This window comes from Elgaria multicarinata, chromosome 9 (genome assembly GCF_023053635.1).
Source record: "Elgaria multicarinata webbii isolate HBS135686 ecotype San Diego chromosome 9, rElgMul1.1.pri, whole genome shotgun sequence".
Taxonomy (NCBI): Eukaryota; Metazoa; Chordata; class Lepidosauria; order Squamata; family Anguidae; genus Elgaria; species Elgaria multicarinata.
Genome location: NC_086179.1, coordinates 9,224,753 through 9,250,729, shown reverse-complemented (window position 1 = coordinate 9,250,729; position 25,977 = coordinate 9,224,753). Strand labels below are relative to the sequence as shown.

General features: G+C 42.1%; 1 protein-coding gene across 2 annotated transcripts in view; it reads right to left on the bottom strand.

Moving 5' to 3' along the window:
* The window catches only part of TAF3 (TATA-box binding protein associated factor 3), a 178,897-nt gene extending 153,864 nt beyond the window's left edge, over positions 1 to 25,033 (bottom strand). The window contains exons 1-2 of one of the 2 annotated variants that reach the window (XM_063134689.1): positions 24,761 to 25,033; positions 21,056 to 21,298 (exon numbers count right to left, since the gene is read on the bottom strand). In XM_063134689.1, coding sequence (XP_062990759.1) covers positions 21,056 to 21,298; positions 24,761 to 24,926 — 409 coding nt within the window. In that variant the 5' untranslated portion in view covers positions 24,927 to 25,033. The remainder of the gene's footprint in view (positions 1 to 21,055; positions 21,299 to 24,760) is intronic. The other variant, XM_063134688.1, reaches the window with a different exon arrangement.
* Between the last annotated feature and the right edge of the window lie 944 nt (positions 25,034 to 25,977).

Genomic DNA, 25,977 nt, shown 5'->3' with positions numbered 1-25,977 from the left:
TGGAAAATTTTATATTTTTAAAAGATGTTAAAGTCAATTCAGAAGTAGTGGTGTGATGGAAAATCCCCCCCCCCCCAACAAAAAATGCCATTTGCTATATATTTTCTGCATGGATTTTTTTTATAAATTTCTAAAACTGCATTGTTTCATAAAATGAATTAGTATCATAATAAATGGATGCAAACCCAATCAAATTGTGCAGTTTCAAACTTGTAATTAAACTGTATAGGATGACTATACCTAGGAAATATTGCTATATCTAATACACAACTCTCTGTAGGTGTTCTAAAATTCATATGAATTTTTCCAGTGCAGTCATTTTTGTTTTCTTTGTAAGTTATACAAGCTAAGGGAAATGCTTGCTACTTAATTGGCAAATCTTAAAATATTTAGAAAGCCTTCCAATAAAAAACAATTTCCAAGTAAAGCTTTGAATATAAAAGATGTAAACTGTGGTCTCTCGGAGAGTATCCCAAAAGATATTGCAGCATTCCTGGGGCGTTGCTAGACCTACCGGGTGTTCCGTCGTTGAGGAGCGGTGAAAGCGGCTTTTCCCGTTCAGCCGTGACGCCTCATGATCCACACCTGCCTTCGATTTATGGCGGAAGTTTGCGCCGGTTGTGCTGCTGCCGCCGCGAGCACGGTTGCGCAGCCACACCGGCCTGATTGCCGCGGTTTTTTTTTTCGCTCGCTGCACGGTTTGCGCACGTCCGAAAGACCGCAAACTTGCGCAGCCGTCAGCGATGCCGCCGCCGGCCCTGGCGGCGGCAGCGGCGGCAGTGCCAGTGCCAGCTGAAGTGCTGCTGGTGCTGTTGAGGGTCAACATTGATGCGCTCACTTCCTGATGGGGGTCGTGGCGGGTGTCATATGACCCGAGGTCAATCGTCTGCATGGCCACTCTGTGCCTACATCTCCCATCATGCCTCTGAGGTGTCGGCGGCGATGACCGCCTCTGTGCCCTCTGCCCCATCCCAAGGAGCCAACCCACATCTGGCCGTAGCCATGGCAGCAGCCCACAAACAGCTCTGCCCTCTGCCAGCCTGGTACCCACACTAACAGGCAGCGTACAGCACCGCCATTATGCGGCCACGGTAGCTGCCCACCGCAAGGAGCCACCAGCCACTTTTGCGGTCCTCCGTTCCTGCGCAAACTGTCACTGGGGAAATAAAAAAAAAAAGCCGCTCCGCCGCGCTGCCCCAGCTGGCGGACTGCGCGCAAATGGCGGAGGCGGCTTGACCGAAGCCGCTGACCACTCCCCCTTAGCACGCCTTTTCCTGACCAGTGCCGACCGCAGTGACCTCACATCCTCCCACACGTACTCCGAATTACCGCGGGACAGCAGGAAAAGGCGCACTACAACTCACTTTTTTAAAGTCGGGAGAAAGAGGCTTCACCGCGGGATAACGGCGGATCCTCGTGAACGTCATCTGGAAGCCTCGACGTGGCTGCGGAAGGTAACGCGCGCTAGAGCCTCGTCTAGTAACGCCCCTAGTTTGAGGCCATAGACGCGGCTACAACCTTGGCAGGCGAAATTCAAATGGGGATATACTCCCCATTCCTCCCACTCCTTGCAGCCTCTGTGAGAAGTACTGCAGCACCTTCCACAACTAAGGTTGGCGCTCTGGTTAGCTTTTGAGAAACTGTCCATAGACAGCTGCATTAAAATCAGTAAATTTCTAAACAGTGATCATAGAATCATAGAATAGTAGAGCTGGAAGGGGCCTGCAAGGCCATCAAGTCAAACCCCCTGCTCAATGCAGGAATCCACACTACAGCATATGTGACAGATGGTTGACCAGCTGCCTCTTGAATGCCTCTAGTGTGGGGAGAGGCCACAACCTCCCTAGGTAATTGGTTCCATTGTCGTACTGCTCTAACAGTCAGAAAGTTTTTCCCGATGACCAGCCGGAATCTGGCTTCCTTTAACTTGAGCCCGTTATTCCATGTCCTGCACTCTAGGAGGATCAAGAAGAGATCCTGGCCCTCCTCTGTGTGACAACCTTTTAAGTATTTAAAGAGTGCTTTCATGTCTCTCCTCAATCTTCTCTTCTCCAGGCTAAACATGCCCAGTTCTTTCAGTCTCTCTTCATAGGGCTTTGTTTCCAGACCCCTGATCATCCTGGTTGCCCTCCTCAGAACACGCTCCAGCTTGTCTGCGTCATTCCTGAATTGTGGAGCCCAGAACTGGACACAATACTCTAGATGAGGCCTAACCAGGGCCGAATAGAGAGGAACCAGTACCTCACACGATTTGGAAGCTATACTTCTATTAATGCAGCCCAAAATAGCATTTGCGTTTCTTGCAGCCATATCACACTGTTGGCTCAAATTCAGCTTGTGATCTACAACAATTCCAAGATCCTTCTCGTTGTTAGTATTGCTGAGCCAAGTATCCCCCAACTTGTAACTGTGCCTTTGGTTTCTATTTCCTAGATGTAGTTGGCATTTATCCCTATTAAATTTCATTCTGTTGTTTTCAGCGCAGCACTCCAGCCTACAGGTTGAGTGCTGGGCTGAAAATAAGGGTGTTCTGGAAATTTTTTGAATTGGAAATTTTTGCAATGCCTAATCACTTGGAATCTGATTTAGCAAGTTTGACACATTTATTAGGCAAAGCTAAAGTAGTATATCTTGTTAATCTTCCATGTTGTCCAAATATCTCAAAGGCATGGTTGTTGTTTTTTTACAAGTTGCCAAAAGTATTGGAACTGAAGTATTTCATTAGGAAAAATACCAAATAAAGATCTCTTACTGAGCAGTTCTAAGCATGTCAAGGGAGTGCTCCCGTCATTGGAAGCACTCTGACCATTTTATGCTCTGCCAGCAGATGCCTGCCAGAGCAGGAGAGCTTCTCCTTTCTATCTTGCTTTCAGCTGATTTTCCACTAGACACACTTTTGAAAACACTTAGTGAGTCACAGGGATGGGAGCTTGGCAGTCTTCATTATTATTATTATTATTTATTACATTTATATATCACCCCATAGCTGAAGCTCCCTGGGCGGTTTACAAAAGTTAAAAACAGTGAACATTAAAAAGAAATATACAGAATTTGAAACCATAAAAAGCATAAAATACAAACAAAAACAGACAATATCCATTTACAAACAACTACTCTGGGATCAGTTAAAAAACTCAGCAAATGCTGTTAAATGCCTGGGAGAAGTGAAAAGTCTTGACCTGGCGCCGAAAAGATAACAACGTCGGCGCCAGGCGACCCTCGTCAGGGAGATCATTCCATAATTGAGGGGCCACCACTGAAAAGGCCCTCTCCCTGGTTGCCATTCTCCGAGCTTCCCTCGGAGTAGGCACCCGGATGAGGACCTTAGATGTTGAGCGTAGTGTACGGGTAGGTTCAAGTCAAGAGAGGTGTTCTGTCAGGTATTGTGGTCCCAAGCCTTGTAAGGCTTTATAGGTTAAAATCAGCACCTTGAATTGGGCCAAAGTCAGTTTTATATGCTCGAACCTTCTGGTTCCAGTTATCAATCTGGCCGCTACATTTTGCTCAAGCTGCAGCTTCCGAACCGTCTTCAAAGGCAGCCCCATGTAGAGCGCATTGCAGTAATCTAATTTGGAGGTTACCAGAGCATAGACAACTGAAGCTAGGTTATCCCTGTCCAGATAGGGGCGTAGCTGGGCCACCAACAGAAAAGACTGGAAAACCCAGGAACCTGTTTAATAGAATGCCTAAATATTTGCTAATGGAATTAGTTGCAAGGGAGTTGAAGAATTTTTTTTCAGCTTTGTTCCAAGACTTATTGCTCAATAATCTGGTACTTCCTCCTAAAACTCCAATATTGTGCTTAAGGACTTTAACATTTTCACTGCAATACTGATGGGGGATGTGGCTACTTCCACAAAGAAATTATGAGCAAATTTGGAGTCTATATATGGCCCATCAGCAATGAGTGTTGCAAGCCTTCTCCACTGTTGGAGGAATTAATTGGTTCCTTACAAAAAGCTAAGCCTACAACAGCTGTCTATAAAAGTCTTCTGGAATTAGTAAAGTAGATTTTCAGAAGGTCAGAAACGAATAGAATGAGGAACTGGAATGTTTTATACAGTTCAATCAATGGAAAGTTGCCCTAGTTTTCCTATGTACTATTACTGTAGATTTGAAATTGAGATTGCTTCAACAAAATTTGATGTTTCGTGTATATTAGGCACCGAGAAACTTGCTAAGAAGAAGCTGGTCTGCTCTTGTAATGAGGACAATGCCTCATTGAGACATAAGATGTGAGATTGAGCTCTGTACCCAATGCCATGTCAAATGGTGAGTTCAGTTTTTGTGGACAAAATACAAATACGGAGTCAAAGGCACACAGAGGAATCAAAAACACAATTTACTTGGGATCATTAGTGAGCTGTGTAGCGCACAACCAGCCAGAACTACCGGCCAATAGAGGTGCAGATCCAATCAAGAAAGAGGAACATATACGTATTTTGACACACCATGTACAAAAGCAGGAAAAGTCAAAGGTTTAACAATACTACTACAACTTAAAAGTAACTAATACAATAAACCATAAAGATTGAGCACAAATTATATTTAAACTATGGCTGTAGTCCCCAATTATTTAAAGGCACAATAAAAAACGAAATCTGTGCAATACAATGTCCTGTATGACGAATTCTCATAAAGGCATTGGCTACACAGGAATGGGAAACATCAAAATATGGTCCATCAGCTGGAGATGATGGAATAATGGTCCAAATCACTCCTTACTGGATGCTCCTGGAATTAATAGACAGGGGGAAATGCACAGTGATCTCAAAACGAAGCCAAACACATTTCCGCCTTAGTGGCTTGAATCAAAACAAAGATTAATTCATTTTTTAAAAAAACCTATCCATTAATATACATTATTACAATTCATTTAGAATTATAATATTCACTAATACATAAAAATCTCTCACCAGATTCGATCCAGGTGCTGCTGATGCAATTACCAATATGCAACCCAGCTATCAAATTTGTATAGGTGTAGCAAACAGCAACAGTGCTCTATAAGAAATAGTATGCAGAACAAAAGTGCCAAGGAGACATTCATCAGCCGAAAAGTATGGCTAAGGGTAATTTTGCTGGCTGTGACTCATCACCTCTAGGAGACTGCGCTTGGTAATGAAAAGGTCACACTCTAGACCCTCTGCCATGTGCGAGGTGTAAGACTGCAGGGTAGATTGATTTAAATCAACAAGCAAAAAAGCTGATTTAACTAAAAATTCCCATTGATACCTTCAGGTATTTCCTTCACAATGGTGCAAATCTGACCATTAAACCATGTTAGCTTACAACTATATTTATTTATTTATTTTGTACCCGGTCTTTCTACCAAGAAAATGGCATTCAAGGCAGGTATTTACACTGTTCCATTCTTATAAGCAGGCCTCGAATCTCTTTGTTGCACTCTATACATTTTGCATTTTCCTTTTTTACCTATAGAAGGAATAAAACATTCCCATATATGCTATTTCTTATGTCGACGACCAGTCATGAGAGTAAGGTTAAGTAAGATAATATAGGAACTTGCACACTGGATAATTTTGTCTTCTCTTCTTTCTAGTGTTGCTCTTTTCTACTTCACTCGGCCCAGCCTCACCATCACAAAAACAAAATAGCAAATAAAAATGAAATGCCCTTGACTGATATGTAGAACCAAGGTCTGATAGTTAGAAGGCAAACTAGAGCAATTTATTTTCATGAGTTGAATAATGAAATGCTTGTGTTTGGTACATAGAATGTAAATATTCATATCTAAGAAATGATCAAATTGGTCTTCATTTACAGAGAAAAACCTCCTTTAATGTAGTGTTTCTGGTAGGAAACAACGATTCAGGTTAGAGATTAATTGTAGAGCTAACATATTCATATTATTTAATACTAACCCTATCCCACCAATGAGATTTAAATGCCAATAAGCTTATACTTGGAGAATGATTCTCAAAGCAAGTCCTAACACAATTATTAGATAGTTTAGATGCTTAAAATGATATTCGGATTCCTGTACATTTCCAACTAAAACTAGAGTTGTGACCCAAAGGAAAACTAGGTGATCTCAAATTCTATATGTTGCTTTAAGTGATAATTTCCTGCTTTCTCCCAGGAACATTGACACATCTGAGGAATGCCTCGCTGCATGAAGATACTGCTTGACAAGGACAGAAGTCAGCATGGAGCCTATAGGTCACAATTTGTAAGCTGAAGACTTTTTGTGCCACGCGTACAGCTAGAGGATTTCAACTCCGACTGACAGCAAGCTCTGTAATCTTGATATGATTTCACACTCATTCAACGCTTACAATATTATATATATATAGGCTGTAATTGAGACCTACCCCACCCACCCCCGTGCCTCTGAAACTCCAAACCAAATGTGTGAAATAAGATTAAGAACGAGCGTTACCACAAAAACTTGCACCAAGTTGCAAATTGAATGCACATAATCACAGATTCTTAGAAGGGGAACCAGACTAAAAAAATTACTCCAATTTAAAACCTCTATGCCTAAACCACCATCCTTGAAGATGCCTAGCTTCCCTTGAAAACCTACAAAGGATGCCCAAAAATCTTGGGAAGCAAATTGTTTAATCATAATCTTAGAATTTAGACCTATATTTTCTGTTGATATTCAGTGCAATTGGCAAATGAATGGAGGCACAATATCTAAATGGAACTTCCACTTAAAGAGGAAGTATACCTCTGCAAACAAGATGTTGATAGCAACCCACAGAAGAAGACCAACATGTTGTCCTTTTGAGCACCCAGACATAATTGAGTGGTTGCTGATGGAAACAGATGGATTATGGCCTGATCCAACAAGGCAATTCTTAAATTTAGCAACACTTGCTTTCATCCTTTCCAATGTTCTTTAAACAGCTGAAAACACGAATCTGTGGGGGCTGGTGATAGTGGCTAGGGGTGAAATACAGGATATTCCTGGTTCAAATCTTATTCATTAATGGACTTAAGAAAAGTCACTATTACTCAGCCTTTGCCTCTCCCAACTCCACCTGTCTATATTACTAAACTCATATGAGAATTACTCAGGCAATGTTTATGAAGCATTCCAAATATTCTAAAGTACGACACAAATGCTGTCTGATTCTTGTTTAACAGAGCAACATGTTTACTCGTGATGTAAGTCCCAATATGTTCCTACTAGGTAAGCGTGCAAAGAATTGCAGCCTTAGTCTGTTTTTATCATACTATGTTGTGTGGTTGTTTTCATAAGCTGACTTTTTTTAATGGAAAAAAAAGAAATGGAAACATGGTGTATAAAGTTCTTACATAATTATCATTATCATCATCAAAACATCTTATGTTCTCTGTCACAAAATGCTGCTCTATTATTTTAAATTTTTAAAATACAGTTGGCAGGGCAGGGATCACAAATCCCAAAATCATTTTTACTTATTCGTTTTTCTCTGTAGTGTTTTCAATAAGGGCAACACTGACTTTAGTATTAATAATATAAACTATTACTCATGCAAATTCTATCACTTGGCAAATGCATCCCCACCCCCTCACAAAAAAAATCAGAAAGAGTTGCACCTCCAATGCTACTGTGGCTTTAAGGTACATGACACAGAAATAAAAGCCTCTTTAATGAATGCTTTCAAGTTTCTCATACAAAACCAAGCATTTCTTTGTTTCGTATTTAATTTGCAATAGGATACCCAGCAGCTTAGCTAAAAGAGCTTTTTTGGCCAGGGACGTGACGCCTGCTGAGATGGACTCCATGCAGAGGTAACACACTATTGGAGACCAAATCCTCCAAGCTGCATCACACTCTCCTTTAAAGTTAATCTGAACATGCCGGACTCCAGAGGAAATGAAAGGTGAGTTTTTCTCCCTTCCTATGGCACTGAGACTTCCTGAGCAAAGCTGATTGGTCAAAACCTGCTATTTCCTCCTTGCTATTCCCAATTGTGTCTGTCAGACAGAATTAGCGTGGCACACATACAAGGGAAAAAACAACTAAATCCCCGCCCGCCCCCCCAACCCTCTGCTAATGTGTAAATATGCAAAGACTAAGCGTACGTGGAAAAGCTAACACAGGAGAAACTACTTTACACAAAATAAGTACTCTTGTAAACTATTATCCTAAAATGAGCCTTTTTCCCAATATTTAAAATCACAACGCTAGCACAACACAGAGCAAAAGCCCAGAAAAAGAAGATGAAAAGGCCATATCTCGGGGATGCTACTGTGTTAACAAAGTTTCACTTATTCCGAACTGGACATACACACACACACACACACACACACACACAAACAGAGTTGACGGGGGCCTCCACAGACCTTCCAATCCACCCATCCAAAGTCAGATAGTATACAACATTCACCGAACAACAATTGGATTATATCTCTGCTTGCCCAGGACCCTCACTGGGTGGTCTTGAACAACTCACTCCTGCAGCTTAACATGAGATAAGGCCCTGATGTAACCTGCCCTAAACCAGTGGGATAGGATGGGAGAACAATCTAAAACCCTGATCCTAAATCCCATTTACTCAGAAGTAAGTGCTGTTAATTTTTAGCAAAAACTTGCTTCCAAATATGCATGCTTTGTATTACAGTCTCCAGAAATGAAGATGCATGGCTGTGGTGCCTCAGAAAGATTTTTAAACACAACAAAAATGACCCATTGCATTAAGCAAGCATCTTTAGCAGCCACCAATGGCCTTCCCCCAGGTCTAAATTCCCACACGAACCTCTGTGCACACAACCAAATATTGCTTATGGTCGTGTCTCCTGATATACACATTCCAGTGGTGATTACTTGCACCAACAAAACGCAACCATAGACACAATAGCGTTGTGATGGACACACATGACCAAGGTCAAAAAGAAGTAACACTTCTCAAACTGGAGATGCACTATTGAGCAAGGGACAGAAGATACTCGATGGCATTATAGCCCCCTTCTAACTCTACTATTCTATGACTCAAGATGCAAGATTCCCTTATAGCACATCTCTGCTGAAGATGCCCTAAAAGTCACCCTGCTGGCACATGTAACATCAAAAATAAAGTGTGAGGGAGAAAGACATAGTGCCCTCTTCACCCAGGAGGGAGGCAATTTATGTATCAAATCATAGTTTTCCTAATGTCACCTCTCCTTGTTACAATCATATAAGAACATCAGAAGAGCCCTGCTGGAACAGACCAAGGGTCCATCTAGTCCAGCACTCTGTTCACACAGCGGTCAACCAGCCATTGGCCAGGGATGAACAAGCGGGACATGGTGCAACAGCACCCTCCCATCCATGTTCCCCAGCAACTAGTGCACACAAACTTACTGCCTTGAATACTGGAGATCACTTTTTCTTCTTTAGGGCTCATATGGTTGTGTGCTATCATCTCACTGTAGTAAGTATTTGGCAGAGGGTGTAATTTAAATTACATTTTAGGCCACCTTTCCTCCAAGAAGCTCAGGGAAGCATGGACATGATTCTCAAACCCCTGTATACGCATTGAGATACTTCTGAAAAGGATGGGTAGACAATCAGTGGTGAGTTCTTTTAAAACAACAACAACTGGAAGACACACTTCCAAAAGGGAACTATGGCAGCCGTGCAATTTGCTGCTCGTGGACAAGCGAAAGGGTGGCAACAGACAACATGAAGTTGTGCTACGCTTTCTCTGCAGGGGATGGTCTGTGGCGGTTGCATTCACAGTTCCCTCTTTCCCTTTGCCTTCTAGCCTTAAAGTCTTCGAGGCTGTTGATGGGAAAAGAGTGTGCCATAGATCCACCCACCAAATGCTGCATTGTGTTTCGCGGGCCTTGTGTCTTCTCTCTGAATCTGTTTATTTCTATGAAGTGAGCTCTCTCTGGAACATAATCGACTAACATCAGCGAATCCTAATTTCTGTCCAAATAATAGTATAAACTGGCACCAAATCCCCATATTCTACCAGTAGAAAACGCTGTGCGAATTCGCGTGCTGTTTCATTTAATTCAGTGTGGATTTTGCAGAATTTAGTATCTTCTGTTCCTGTTCTTTTATTATGAAGAGGTGCTAAGGCTTCAGACTATTTTAAAACATTTGGGGAGGGACATTTCTGTAGAAGCACAAATCATGGATTAGGGACTGAAAACAAATACAGGAAAAGAAAGGCAGTGCAAAAAATGCAAGAACTATAGATATTTTATGGTTTTCTTTTCAAAGAAAGCCAGCCGCACATTGCATTTATTGATATATATATTTCTTCTTTGTTAGTCATCAGCAGAGACTGCAGGAGGCTTTAAAAAATGAAAATGTAAAAAAAAGGTAGTCTGAGAAAGCCAAAGGATAGAAATATACCTCTGCCATACAATGGGCACAACGTGCCTGGAACTTCTGAATGGGATTTACTGGAATGAATGGGAGTGACACAAGAGCTCTACAAAGGCAAGGAGGTCCCTACAGACCCTGCTTATATTAGCCTAATTTGAAACATACACATTCTGGGGCAGAAAAGCTCCTGATGCTCCAAATGTAATAAGATCCTCAAGTTGTACACAGCACAGGAAGCAAACTGGGTGACCACCAAATAAAGTAAAATATTGTCCAAAACGGAGGGAGGGCAGGGGAGGAAAGTGTCATGAAGCCAAGTTTAAATAGAGTTTTTCCGCTAGGAAATTAAAATCATTAGGTCCAAATATCCAAAATAGTGGGAAATTAAAATCATTAGGTCCAAATATTCAAAATAGTGGGAAATTAAAATCATTAGCTCCAAATAGACAAAATAGTGGGTCCCTTTTCTTGTGATTAATTTTGTTCTTTTTTCTTTCCCCCATGAGAATGCAACCAAAACTGCATTTGTATCTCGATGTATGATTTCCCCTTCAATGTAATTCAGAATCTAATTAATAGTGCTTTGCACCACCATAAAACAACACTTTTTTCAATAAGTGGCTAAACCATTACATTCCCTCTCTGAAATGGTTTCCTTTATATAGTCTGGGCAATTTGCATTCATTAAAAGAAACAAAACAAAAAAAACCCTTTATGAAAGAAATATAAACTCCATTCATCACAAAGACCCGAGTCCAACTTTCAACACAATTCATAATTTACCTATCTGTTACAATCCACTTTTGAGCCCACAGCCCCAATAAATCCCTGACTTATGTCTTGCTACTGGAGTATTCCAAACAATGATTAATAGTCTGAATTTTCTTAAGCGTTCTGAGGTATCTGTAGTTTAGTTTAGGCTATGTTTATGGCAAACACATCCTTCTATTCACTTGTAGTACTTTGCTTGGTAATTATCTTGAGCAAGATCTTAGTTAAAATTTACCAAAATTTTCAGAAGGACCGCTTGATCTATAGAAACAATATCTATGCTCAATACTGAGAACACATCTTTTTCTTTTCTTTTCACATCTCTGCTCTCATCACATTCCCCCCCCCCCTTTGAAATTGTTCTTTCCTACTGGCTCTTCTTCAATAGCATCTTCGGTCTGCTTCTCAAGCTTGGCTGCCTTTCTCGTTTTGTCCGTTTCTCCTGTTGCTTCTTCCTGCTAGATTGATGCATACATGGAAGTTCATTTGTAGAAAAGCAATCAGTGTCTGGTGCTTGGCAAGTGGAATGTCAGAAGGAACTTAACATGGCCGTTTGCAGTACTCAGCTATCAAGCATGGGTAGCGGGCAGGACAAGTTGTTTCAGGCTGGTCTCTTGGCCACAAAAGCAAGGGAGTGGGAGCGTGGACGGCTCCTTTTCGAAATCATTGCCTATACATTGGGTGCTTTAACACTGCAAAGCATCTCTGCCTCGGAGACCCTTGCCGTCTGAAAATCACCAGCTCAAACTATTGTCAGTACTAAAATTAAGACGATCTGAAATGCGTATGTCTTTGCTGTTTTCAGATGGACAAGGCACAACACAGATATTTCTGTGCAATAATGGCTTTAGGTCTCCCAAATACATCTCAAAGGGCAGACATACCCACATCCCTCTTGGCCCCAGGAAAGGCTTTCCTCCTAAAGATTGCATGGCATCACAGCAGTTCAAACAAGGTCTCTCAGGGTGACTCTATTCACACGAATTTCTAGCCCTCTCTGCCAGCAACCTCTTCTGCCTCACTTCCCTCAAGATTATGTCTCTTCCACCCATCCATTCCTGACCCCTTCTTCATACATTCTTTTGCTTTCCTGTACCTTCTGATTCGCGGGCTTCCCTTTCCTCACCCCCTCCAGTATCCTCACTTCCATCATATTTAGCTCCATACCCTTCCTCTTTTCTGCCCCATTCCCCCTGTTACCCCCCCACACACACACACACACCTCACACCGCCTTTCCATCCATATTCCCTCCTGGCTTCTGCGTCATCATAGAAACTTAGCAATCACTGGGAAGATAGGAAGATAAGTTAACTGGGCTTTATCCTTTTCTTGAGTTAGTGACCTTTCTCATGCAGAATAGGAGAATTAGTATTTTTGACAGATCTACGTGTTCTTTGCTTTCATTTGGCACCTTGTTCATATCGGTGATCATGATAAGCACCCTAAAACGCAATCTAGTGAATGTAAAATATGTCTGTCAATTGTATTTTATCATCCACCATGTTCTGAAGAATTATACGCAAAGCATGTCAATCACATGAATCTAAATAAACAGTTTAGCTACGGTCCTCCATTTCTGCCATGGCCCTCATAGCTAAAAAAAATATTATTTTTTTAAAAAAGCAACTATCCTCGATCTTATCAGGGTTATACAAAACAGGATCTTTGTCTCAGAGAAAAGGGAAAATCTGTTTCTCCCTAGATATGAAGCTGATCATCTCTTTATCTATTTATGTGAAATGGCAAGCAAAATAAACTAATTCTTTATCCTGTTATAAATTTGGATCTGATGTTTCAGCTCATAAAGGCTAACACAGAGAGCAGACAAGAGTTCCAATCCAAGGCTTTTGAAGTAGGACAGCAACACCTACTGGCCATGGTGCATATCAAGTGTACAAGAGTCTTAATTACAAAAATTTTCTCTGAACAACAGACATTTAAATCACCCTGCACTTCTCAATGACCCTGTTCAGATGACATGCTAATCCACGACGGTTAAGCATTTTGAACGAAACATTATGGCTTAGCGTGTCGTGTGAACCATTCCTAATTATAGTGGCTACATAACCACAGTTTAAAAACGCTCATCAACCATTTACTGCAAAAGGATTGGCGGCCTAACCGTGGCTTAGCGTGTTGTCTGAACAGGCCCAATAACTTTATAAATATTTTCCTGACAACCATTAAAGAGAGCAGAGATTAGATTCCCAAACTACATCTGAGCTAAAAGCACAGCTGTACTTCTTTCTCATGCATCATTCACACACACAACTGTAACTTAGACTAGCTCAAGAACATAGTACATAGCTATATAGAAAGAACTTATATAGTTCTTTATACAGAACTTCACATTATGTACCTGGCAGTGTGGACTTGTAAAACTTCACAGATATGTCTTTTGTTTGCAACGCGTTTCTCATCTCCACTCCCTCATTCACAATCAGCGTGGATAAAAATCAATGATTTTTAAAAAAATAATTTAAAAAATCAGATTTTTTAAAAATTTAAATTGGCTTTTTTTTAATTTAAATTGGATTTTTTATAATGAAATGCTTTTTGAGGGAAAATCTATCTAAAGATCGTTTTCTATTTAAGATACATTATAGTCCAAAGGTTATTCATCATGAAATAAGGATTAGTTTTTAATTATGTAGCATGAGGCTATTTAAAATTTTTGGTAAATGAATTCCATTAATCCATTCACAATGTCATGCTCTTCCAGAGGTTTCTGTAAGATTATTTTTCTCCTTCCAATAAAGTACAGCAGAAAAGTTGTCCAAATATGAATGATTAACCTATTAAACTGGAGATAGTTCACCTCGCAATAATTTCATAATTATCTATGATGTGTTTCTAATGCTATTACGAAATCAGTATTTTTTTGATATAACTGTAAAACTAATCTGAAAAGTTGCTATTCTAAAAATGAAACCTTCATCTGGTTGTAAATACTAAGATTATACCATATTTCTTCGATTGTAAGACGCCATCGATTGTAAGACGCACACTAATTTCAGTACCACCAACAGAAAAAAAGCTTTGATTCTAAGAAATAATAAATGCACCCACGATCCTAAGACGCACCCCGTTTTTAAAGAAGTTTATATGGGGGGGGGGAGTGTGTCTTAGAATCGAAGAAATACAGTGCCAGCAAGAATGAGTCTTTGGTAACTCTGAGTTGTGTAAAACATAGTGAGGAAGAGTGCACTTTTTTTGGGGGGGGAGTCACATGATTAAATCAAGTCTTTCTGAGTAGTGATTTAAATCATGATTTAAATCATGATTTAAATCAAATCCACCCTGTTCACACTACACACACACACATTATGGCAATGCTTGGAACGCTGAGCTATGCCGGTGTTGAGCTATGAGAAGAACTTTGTGTTGCATTGCTAAGCAACACAATAAACACAGTTGATACAGCTGGCATTGAAACATATCATTGCCAAAGCAGCCAAACTGTTTTGGGCCGATTTGGTCCAATGGCCAGCCGCTGCCCCTGCCCACTCACAGGACTTACATGAAGCCTCCACACCCGCCACCGAACCATCCAGCCTACTCTCTGGGCCGCTGGAGATGGTCAGCCTCACACCTGGCTTTCCTGGGCACCCACAGGTACACAGAAACTGTCTCAGCCACCCCTGTATTTATAAAGAAATTTATGATACTGAGCAATAAAATACTAGCACGCAGAGGCTCTCTGCGCAAATCCAGCTGGTATGTACTATTTGCCCTCCCATTCACACACAACTCCCCAGCTGGGCATTGCTCAGCTTATTTATTTATTATTTATTATATTTATTTGTATCCTGCGTTTTGCCCAATGCTGGGCCTGAAAGCAGCATTACAGAATTTAAAACACCTACCTTTAAAACCTATGAACAGAAATATACAAAAGTTAAAAAATATGTATTAAATATGTTCCAATATTAAAACGTTTAAAATACATGACAATTTTAAAAGTCCTTGGCATAGACAGAGGTCCAGATTATTTGCCAAAGGCCTGCTGGAACAAAAAAAGTTTTTGCCTGCCTCCGAAAGCACATCAAGGAGGGAGCCAGTCTAGCTTGCCTGGGAAAGGAGTTCCAGAGCGCTGGTGGAGTAGCCTAAAGGGCAACAGCCCGGTTATTGGCAAACCATGATTTGCTTTTACATTTGAACTAGCCCTCCAAGCCTGAATTGCAAGCAATGGCCTGGAGGATCAGAAATGTTACCTCTGAGCCATTGTTTCCACACAGCCTTCACAAACCCCAACAGTCGACTACAATTATCATAATGCTGCCTCTTACTTCCTCTGCTTCTCACTTTTACTAACAATATCACTTCTTCCTAGCTCTGGCATGCTGACAGTTTCTTTAAATTTTTGAGCAATTAATGAGACTATAACATCTCATCAGAAGTGCCAATGGGTAGGAAGATCTCATTTTTAATATACTGAGGGCAAGCAACAACGATGGAGATTTCTCATACGGCAGCCTGAGATAAATTTAACACAAAGAAAAGAGTAATCTGTTTGGATAGGGATGTGGGGGGGGGGGAAGAATTGGCAAAGCCACTATTTTTCTGCAAATCGATATGCTTGTTGCTTTAATCTGATACCACTGTCATAGAGAAACAAATGAAGTAAGTGCTCTGGAGATTTTCGATAGTGTCTTTGAAAAAAAGTTTATTTATATATAAACCTATCTGACAGGGAGAAGTAGAAAGACAGTGGATCATTTCGCAAGTGTGCTACCAAGTGCTTAAACCCTGATTTTGTGTCAGAACTGGACTGGGATGGAAAGGGCTCCAGCTTCAGCCTCAGAGAGAAAATAAAGTAGGAGTCTACCCTTCCAGAGGTTCAGGCCCAGCACAGCCTTTCAAATTTTAAAATCAATAGTTGGTCATTACATTTATTAGGACCAACCAAAATTCCACAAAACTGTGCAAGCTTTCAAGTTCTCCAGAACTCTTTAGCAGACTAGGGCCTAATCTACACCAAGCAGGACATTGCACTATGAAAGCAGCATATAAAAAAGCAGGAGCCACACTACTGCTTTATAGTGGCATTGAAGTGCACTGACAACTGCTGGGGCCTATTGACACATACCAGATACCGCTTTCATACCACTTTCACAGTGTTATATCCTACACCGGAATGGCAAGTCTGCACACACTTGTCTATAAGGAGAAGTTACAATGTCTGGGTCTTTTTAGTTTAGAAAAAAGTCAAGTAAGGGAGGACTTGATAGAGGACAATAAAACCATGCATAGGGTGGAGACAGTAGATAAGAGACTTGGTTCAGACAACATGATAACCCACACTCAAGGGTTGCATATGGGTGGTCACTGAACCATGAGTTATTGTGTTGTCTGAATCCAGCCAAGTTAACAAGCCATGGTTTGATAACCAAGAACAACCTGTGAAAAGAACCCATGGTTTGTTGATGGGTTGTGAACTGTGGATTATTTGTGGTTAACAAACCATGGTTTGTTATCGTGACAGGGTTCAGACAACACAATAACTTATGTTTCAACAACAACCTACGGTTCAATGACAACCCACATTCAATCCATACTCAATCCTTGAATGTGGGTTATCATGTTGCCTGAACCCAGCCACTGAGAACATCTTCTCCCTCTCTCATAATAACAGAACCTGCAGATCATCCAATGAAGCTGAACGGTAGAAGATTCAGGACAAATAAACAGAAACATTTCACACATAGTTAGGAGTTCATTCCCATAAAATGTGGTGATGGCCATCAACTCAGTTGGCTTTAAAAGGGAATAGACAAATTTACGGAGAATAAGGTTATCAATTGCTACTAGTCAGTATGGTTATCTGCTACTTCTAGGATCAAAGGCAATATTCCTCTGAATACTAGATACTGGGGAACAGCAGGAGAGGACTATTTCCTTCCCATAGGCATTTGACTGTCTATTATGGGAAAGGACTGTTGGACTATATAGGACTTTGGACCCAACATGGCTCTTCATATTATCTTAATTATGGATCGAATACATAACTAAGTATTCTTCCAGAATCTGTTTTTAGATCATCACAATTTGTAACTGGATGGATCTGTTCAGATGCACTATGACCAAAATTCAACAGTCCTCTAGATGGGTATCTCTCTGAACAGGTATATGCTCAGACAAGACATTTGGTAACAATCTGAAGCTGTCTCCTGCATTTTTGGACTAAGATGTTTCTGAAACAATTTTGGATTTGGACAAAGAAACCTAATACTAAGTAGTTAGCTATATGGAGCTACCTTGTACTGTAACAACATTTGTTCATTCAGCTCAGTGTTATTTGCCTTGACTGGCAGTGGATTTCCTCAGTCTCTTTCAGCCCTGCTACCTGAAGTCTGTTAAATGGAGATGTCATCAACTGAAACTAGAAAATATAAAGCTTGAGATCTACCACTCCGTTTCTGCCCCCCCCCCCCGGCTCCCGTAACATAAGAACATCAGAAGAGCCCTGCTGGATCAGACCAAGGGTCCATCTAGTCCAGCACTCTGTTCACACAGTGGCCAACCAGCCGTCGGCCAGGGATGAACAAGCAGGACATGGTGCAACAGCACCCTCCCACCCATGTTCCCCAGCAACTAGTGTACACAGGCTTACTGTCTCGAATACTGGAGATACTTTAAAAAAAATGAGAACAAATAAGAAAAAATCTAGAATCAGATGACACTTTTGAAAACACTGGGCTAGGAATATATAAAGTTCCAAGTCACAAAATTATCCATGCCTTTGTAACTTTTTGGTTGGTTTGCAATACGTTATATATGAGGATGTTTTCGAAGACTTCTCAGAAACTTCATTTAGTATCAAACGTAGCTGCTAAGTTACCAGCTGGGACCAGCTCTAGAGAACATTTCTTACCAGTTCTTAAACAACCCTCACGGGTTGCCAGTCTGCTTCTGGACACAATTCAAAGTACTGGTTATTACTTATAAAGCCCTAAACAGCTTGGGACCTGGCTACCTGTTTGCCCAAGTCACATGATCTTCGACGCAGGCCCTCCTCCAACTCCCACCAGTGTTTGAGGTTAGGCGGGTGTGACGGGGAGGTGAGAGTCATGGAAAGCCCCCGCCCCCAGAGAAGATTCCTAGGTACCAGTGTTGATATCTTTCTGGCACCAGGCAATGACTTCTGTATTTGCCCAGGCATTTTAGCATCACACACAGCTGATTTTAATTGCTATTTTATGGGTCGGATGGCATTTTACTGATGGATGTTGCTGTTTTTCAGAGCTTTCGTTGCTTTGATTTGTTGCATTTTATTGTATTCCTTTATTCTTTTAATTGTACACCGCCCTGTGAGCATACACGGAAAGAGAGCACACAAATCTACTTCAACATTTAAAACGTTTATAGGCTGCCTTTAAGGGTAAAAACTCCTCTCAAGGCAGCTTCCAATAGTTAATATAAATCCCAGTCACGATGAAAAAAAAAAAAAAAACTTCCAGACAAAATTAACCATTAATTAGAAGAATAAAAAAGAGCCCAATAAAATATTAAATATCTGATAAATATTTAAACAACTGCAGCTACAACCAGTTCAATTTGGCAGCCCATAAAAACCATCTTGCAAAAAAAGCTAGAGAAAACAAATGCATCTTTAGAGCTCTTTTAAAGGCCTGCAATGCTAGGGCCTGACACCCCCACCCCCCAATGTGAAGTATGTTCCACAGCCAAAGGGCCACAGCTGAGAAAGCCAATGCTCACCAGCCTGGTTATTCTCACCAGCAGCTATGTGAGTGGGGCTTCGGCGGCTGACCTCAAGAGTGCAGACGAAGGCAGTCCTTTAAGCAACTTGGTCCCAAACCATTTAAGGCTCTGAAGGCTAAAACTAAAACCAGTGGTTTAATTTGGGCTTGGAAATACACCCAGTATAGGTGCAGTATAGGTGTCTTGTGATGTGACCACCTCACTCCACCAACAGTTGGACAGCTGCATTCTGCACTAGCTGAAATTTCCAAACCATCTTTAAAAGCATTCCCTAAAGCATGGATAATCAAGGCAAAGCCTGTCTTTTGCAGACAGTGCCACAGCTGGCGTACCAGCCAATGCTGGTAAAAAGCACTCCTGGACAACCCAGGCATCTGAGCTTCCCCCGTTAGTAGAGAATACAAGGAAACTCGCAACCGGCACACTTGGTCCTTCAGGGGAAGTGTAATCCCTTCTACGACCAGTTGTAAACCTCCATCACAGTAGTCCATTTCCCTAACCACAATACCTTCATCTTGTCTGGATTAAATCTTAGTTTGTTTACCTTCATCAACCCTAAAACCACTAGCAAGCATTCATCCTCCAACCTTAACGCATCTGTTCCTTCTATCGCTGCTGTCTCCTAAGTTTCATCTAAATCTTCAATGGTGCCATTTTGAATGGTTCAATCAAAAAAGACTCAATTCTGACATCACATCTAACCACGGTTTGTAGTTTGAGTTTGCACTAACTATAGCTGAGAACCCATATCATGGTTTGAGCTTCCCTAACATGATGGCAAGCCATTATTTAGAACCATTTGTTGATTTTCTCCTTCTGCTCAACACTTCTTTTTCTATGGTGCAGAGGAAGAGCAGCAATCATATACTAATTACTATAGTATCCAAATCAGATTTAACCGTTGATCACAACCAGACTATAAACAAGAGTCAAAACATGATTTGTTTGGCGTGATGTCTAAATTGAGCCATTATGTTACTAAACAGTTTGCTTCAAATAAAATACGTTTATGATGTATATTTTGCACAGTCCACTAGGACATTCTTTTAGACAGTATGATTTTAAAATTAAAAAACGAAACTGACAATACACAGTCACTGAGGGTATTTTAGTCTGTTCCTAATAGTTTACATCAGTTTCTGTAGCTGAAAAAACAGGCATGTCCACAATCCGTATTTACTGTAACTAACTGCCTATTTTTCATTATGCAGCAATTGGGTGCCACTAGTTTCACCATTTCCAATGCTTATTAGGTTTTGTCACATATCTGAGGCAAATATGAATACTGCAATCCTAAATCTTCTTATTTCAGCACAGAATGGCACCTTATACATAAAACCAGAAGGGTCTTGCTAAATTCACTACATTTGGCAGAGGAGCAAAAGTACTACCCTACAATGAGTTTCTATTTCTATTTTAGGACTTCTTTGAAACTGGCAATTCCACACCACACCACACTGCAGGATAAAACAAGAGTCCTATGATTATCCATTAGTTTGAAGACATGTGTACCTCCAAGGTAAAAGGATTCTTTGCACCATTTTATCCTCATTGACACATTGCTGGGTTTTGTGTAAGTGGGTTCTGAGGCACACTAAACCTAGCATTCCAACTAAATCCAGAGCTTACTAGCCTACGTGCATTGTTAGTAGCCTACTTTCCAACACATGCCTATGGCAGTTATTTGTAGCACACTGGCATCCCGAAAGAAGAAGAAAATAGAACCTATTTTTTCCCACAAAACAGAACTGGGCCACTTCCCTGCTAGTCTTATTCACCACAGGGAACCAGGAGAAGGCCTATTTACAAATTTGGCTCACTACCACATGACCCAAATGCCAAAGCGTATTGAACACCAAAGGGGCAATTTTAACACCACAGCACTTTTTAACTTAATCTCACAGTGATTCATTTTTCACATGAGAAACTGATAATGAAGTATACAAACCAACCAGTATGCTCAGGGCTGAGCAAGAACTCAAACCCAGATCTATTTCCACATAACATCCCTTGGGTCATTTACACTGGTGTAGTACCAAGGAAGCTTGAACAGCAAAGTATCCTGCCTGCCACTAAGCATTATTTCAGTACTCCGTTCATCCCTTGCAAACTGCTAAGGAAGTCAAAGAGTAGCAACATATCCTTAAATCGATCCTATTGAGCAATATATAAAACTGACAATATAGGCAGCAGAGACTGAGCTGCCTGAAATGAATGCAAGCGTTATTGCTCAAAAAAACAAACCAGATAAAACAAAACCAGATAAATGATTGATTTCTCACCTTCTTGAGAAGAGACAATCGGCGGCATGTAATCAGGAATATACTCTTTCCTCTCTTCTGCATCTTTGCTTCCAGGCTGTGGGAACTGCAGGACATTATTCTTGCTGACAGGGAATGAGGGAATCTGATGTGCAAAAGTGACTGGCTCAATATTCAGTATGTAATCTTCCAGTTCATGCAGGTTGACCCCCATAAGTTTGAAGGCTTCACCTACGTCCTCCAAAATTGGATCTGTCCGTCCATCTGGAACAATAATGCATTTTATTAGGGGGCGGGGGGAACTGCAAAAAAAGGGTTTTAAAAATGAACAATGCATGTACATACTGTATAGAAATATGTTCATTCAGGGCACAATCCTATGCACGTCTAGATAGAAAACAGTCCTGCAACTGGCTGGCTGGGAGTTGTATGGGGTTTTTTTTCTGGCTAAACATGCTTAGGATTGCAGCCTTAGTAGCTTTTTTAAAAAAAACACTAAAGCATTATATTAATATTGGGGGTGGAGATCATGGTGCTTCATTGCCTAGGTGCTGACTAGGAATATCAACATATTTTTCAGCCTCCACAGGGTATAAGTAAACATTTGATGTCTTTTCTTGCTCTGAGTACTTCTGATGTCACAGAAATAGTGACACCAGAAGTACTCCTTGACTTCGGTTGCCAAGAATCTCAGAAGCAGGTCAACATACCTTTGTTCAACATATGAGTAGACACAGACAAGTGGAGACCCATGGCAATTTGTGGGGAGTAGGGCTCTAATTTCCAACCAGTTTCCCACCACCACCCAGTCTCTACAAATGTGTTTGGTTGTGGGGACATGAATATGTCGCTCAACAAGTGGCACCATGTAACTATCTCCGACTAAGGCCTTAGCTAGACCTATGGTTTATCCTGGGGTCATCCCTGCCCGCTCCCGGGATATCCTGTGTGTCATTTACATGAACAGGGATGACCCCCGAGACGATCCCAGGATAAACTTTAGGTCTAGCTAAGGCCTAAGTTTAAAAATAGCCACCACCACCCCACTCAATAACCACTTAATCTAATCAGAGACCTTGCTCCAGAAACTCAGAACAGCTACCAAAGTTAAGGACATGAAGGCGGCAACTGATTTATTTATTTAAGATTTCATACCCTGGCTTTTCGGCATTTGATTATATGCACTCTCTAAACTACAAACTGTTTATCACTAACTGTTAATTTAGATAAGTCTACCCACCAGCCCTATTCTAGCATTCTGCTCCACGGGATTAACGTTGTGTGAAGCAAGACAGGAATGCCATGGCCACTGGTTCCACCATCATGTCCCCTATAAGCCCTCCCATCCCCATCAATATGTTGGGGGAAGAACTGAAGGAAGTGTGTTCTACATGCAGAGATTCCTCCCATGATTAAGATTCCTGCATGATCAGGGTTGTAAATCACTGGGAGATATCAAAAGCTTCCTCCTAAGTCTTGTGAGGGAAAGGAAACTACTGTCCATCTAGCCCAGCATTGTCTACTCAGATTGGCAGGGTCTTTCCAGGGTCTCAGTGAGAGTCTTTCGCATCACTTGCTTGATCCTTTTAACTAGAGAGGACGGGAATTGAACACAAGACCATCTCCATGCAAAGTATGTGCTCTACCCATCTCTTCTTGCTATCTATTCCCAAACTAAACTACAGAACATCGACTTTAAGCAACAAATGGGGGAACTGCACATTTTATTTCGACAGGACATCACAGACAGATTATACTGTAGCAGAGAAAGACAAATCATTATAAAGTTTGCAACACAATGGAAGCAAACGTCGTGGGAAGGATAATCTCATAACTGTCCTGCTGTAGGAACCGTTCCAACTTTTTTTTATGCCTGTACTTGTAATTTACATTCCCCTTTATTCACACCTAGGCAATTTACTATCATCATAGCCTGGACCAGAACTTTTTTCTGCGGTGATCTATTTGTTTTGCACTCACAGTTCTATAACATGTTGAGGTCATGTTTACCTCCTATTCCTAAAACAAAGTGACAACTGGTGCCAGTTACTTCTCCTGCAGTTGCCCATGCCATTTCCATCTCTTTAACAACCCCATTCAGTTCTCTTCCCCTATAACCACACCAACGATTCTACCAAACCCAGTGCTACAAATTCCCCAAACCCAGAAACAGCCCAACTGATTTTCTTCATTAATCAAACCCAAACAACAGTCTTGTTACTCTCCAGGCACACCAGCAGAGGGCAATATATATTCCTTGCAATTATTGGCAGCAGCACTGTTCATTCCTCCATCTCAATTACCAAACACAAATGACCATAAATACTGGCTGGACATGACAGCCAATCAAAATTTGTGTCCATCGTGGTGTCCAGTGCAACTGGGGGATAAGCCTCCACCTCCCCAGCTGCAAACTGGAGAAAGAGATGACTAGTACCTGTAGTGCTCCACTTCACAACTACCAGAGAGGGAGGGGATGCTGACTACAGCAAGTGAATCTGCGGCCCTCTGACATGATTATTCCAACCTATGGAGTCACTTTCTCCCACTCCACCCCACAGTACTACTATTACTACTACTATTTATAGCAGCGGTGGGCAACTTGTGGACCTACAGATGTTTTGGCCTACAACTACCATCATGCCTCACCACTGGCTGTGCTGGCTGGGGTGGATGGGAGTTGGAGGGGGGGTTTAAATGATGTTTTTCTTCTTAAATCTCATTTGTTGGTCACTCTGAAATCCTTGGATAGGGAGCGGTATAGAAATATTGCAAATAAATAATAATAAAAAAAACATCTGAAGGACCACACATTCCCCATCCCTGATTTATATCACAACTGGCACCCACACTGCTGGCGGCTGTGGCCAACTGGTCCCTTCACTGGTCAACAACTGGACAACCATCTGTCAGGGATGCTTTAGGGTGGATTCCTGCATTGAGCAGAGGGTTGGACTCGATGGCCTTGTAAGTCTCTTCCAACTCTGCTATTCTATGATTCTCCGTGAGCCAAAGAAAGTGAGGCAGGTAGCTACTAGGAGGAGGGCTTTTTCCGCTGTGGCACCCCGGTTGTGGAATGAGCTCCCCAGATAGGTCCGCCTGGCACCTACACTGTACTCCTTTCGTCGCCAGCTGAAGACCTTTTTATTCTCTCAGTATTTTAACACTTAATTTTAACTTAAATTTTACTGTTTTAACTCTGTATTTTAATCTTACATCAATTTTGCTGCGTGGTTTTATCCTAGTTGTGCTTTTTATACTGTATTTTGTATTTGAGTTTTTAGACTGTTGGTTGTTTTATGATGGTTTTAATTTTTGTGAACCGCCCTGAGAGCTTCGGCTATTGGGCGGTATAAAAAAATAATTAATAAATAAATAAATATGATTCTATGATCTTTCCTCCTGGTGCTCCTCAGGCCCATCACTGGGTCTCCCCTCACCCTACCCGTCACCATGACAACCCCAAGGCTCCCCATCTCCTCCTCCTCCTCCACCACCACCAGTCACATGACAACCCCATCAACATCACCTCGTCACCATGACAACCCCGGGGCCACCACAACAGCACCATGACGACCCCGGAGGTCCCTTCCCCTCCCCCCCTCCATGCACATGCCCAATTCGGCGCCCCATGACGAAGTCCCCCCCCACACACACACACCCGCCTTCCCCCACGGACGTCGCCCCGTCGCCATGACAACCCAACGGCTGCCCGCCAGGACTCACAGAGCTCGCAGTAGCGCCGGCAGCCGCGGCCCAAGGACTGCAGGTAGCGCTGGAGCACGTCGGTGAGGAGGTCGCAGGCGGAGAGCTGCACCGAGTCCCAGCCCAGCGCCTGGCACACCTGCGCCACCGACACGCGCAGCAGCCAGCGCGAGTAGCTCTCGCACATCCTCGCCTCACTGCGGCCTGGCGCCTCGCGGGGCCCAGCGCCCGGCCATGGCCCGAGCGGAAGAAAGCGCCCCTCCTCACGCCGGAGTCTCCGCTGCTCTCGCTGCTGCTGCTGCTGCTATCAGCCCCACCGCCGCCGCCATCTTAGGGGTCGCCTGGCGGCCCAGCAGACAACGCCAGCCCAGCCCAGAGTGCGTCGATAGGAAGGGCGTGACGCTTGCCTCGCATCGATTGCGCCGGGATCGACTATCCAGGCAGAAAGGAGGAGGGAAAAAAGTCAACTAGAGGGGAAAGTTTTGATTTCTTTTCATCGACTTCTTTTTTTCTTCTTCCCCCTTTCTGTTTTAAGGTTGTTGTTTGGATCGTGGCCGCCCCTGACTTACTGCTGCTGTTTTTCAGATGTTAATTTTATTTATGTATATGTTAATTTTATATGAGCCTCGGGTGGCACAGAGCGGTAAAGCAGCAGTTACTGCAGCCGAAAGTCTCCCCACGGCCTGAGTTCGATCCCAGCGGAAGCTGGTTTCAGGCAGCCGGCTCGGGTGGACTCAGCCTTCCATCCTTCCGAGGTCGGTAAAATAATAACGGCTGGGGAAGGCAACGGCAAACCACTCCGCTATAAGGCCTGCCAAGAAAACGTCAGCGAAAGCTGGCGTCCCTCCAAGAGTCAGTAATGACTCAGTGCTTGCACAAGAGGTTCTTTTCCTAATTTTATATATATACACACACACACACACAGAAAGTGTGTGTCTCTTTCTGCGTTTGTATATTAGGGTGACCATATGAAAAGGAGGACGGGGCTCCTGTATCTTTAACAGTTGTATTGAAAAGGGAATTTCAGTAGGTGTCATTTGTAGATATGGAGAACCTGGTGAAATCCCCTCTTCGTCACAACAGTTAAAGCTGCAGGAGCTATACTAGAGTGACCAGATTTAAAAGAGGACAGGACACCTGCAGTTTTAACAAGTGTGATGAAGAGGAAATTTTCCCAGGTTCCGCATATATCCAAATAACACCTGCTGAAATTTCCTTTTCAACACAACTGTTAAAGA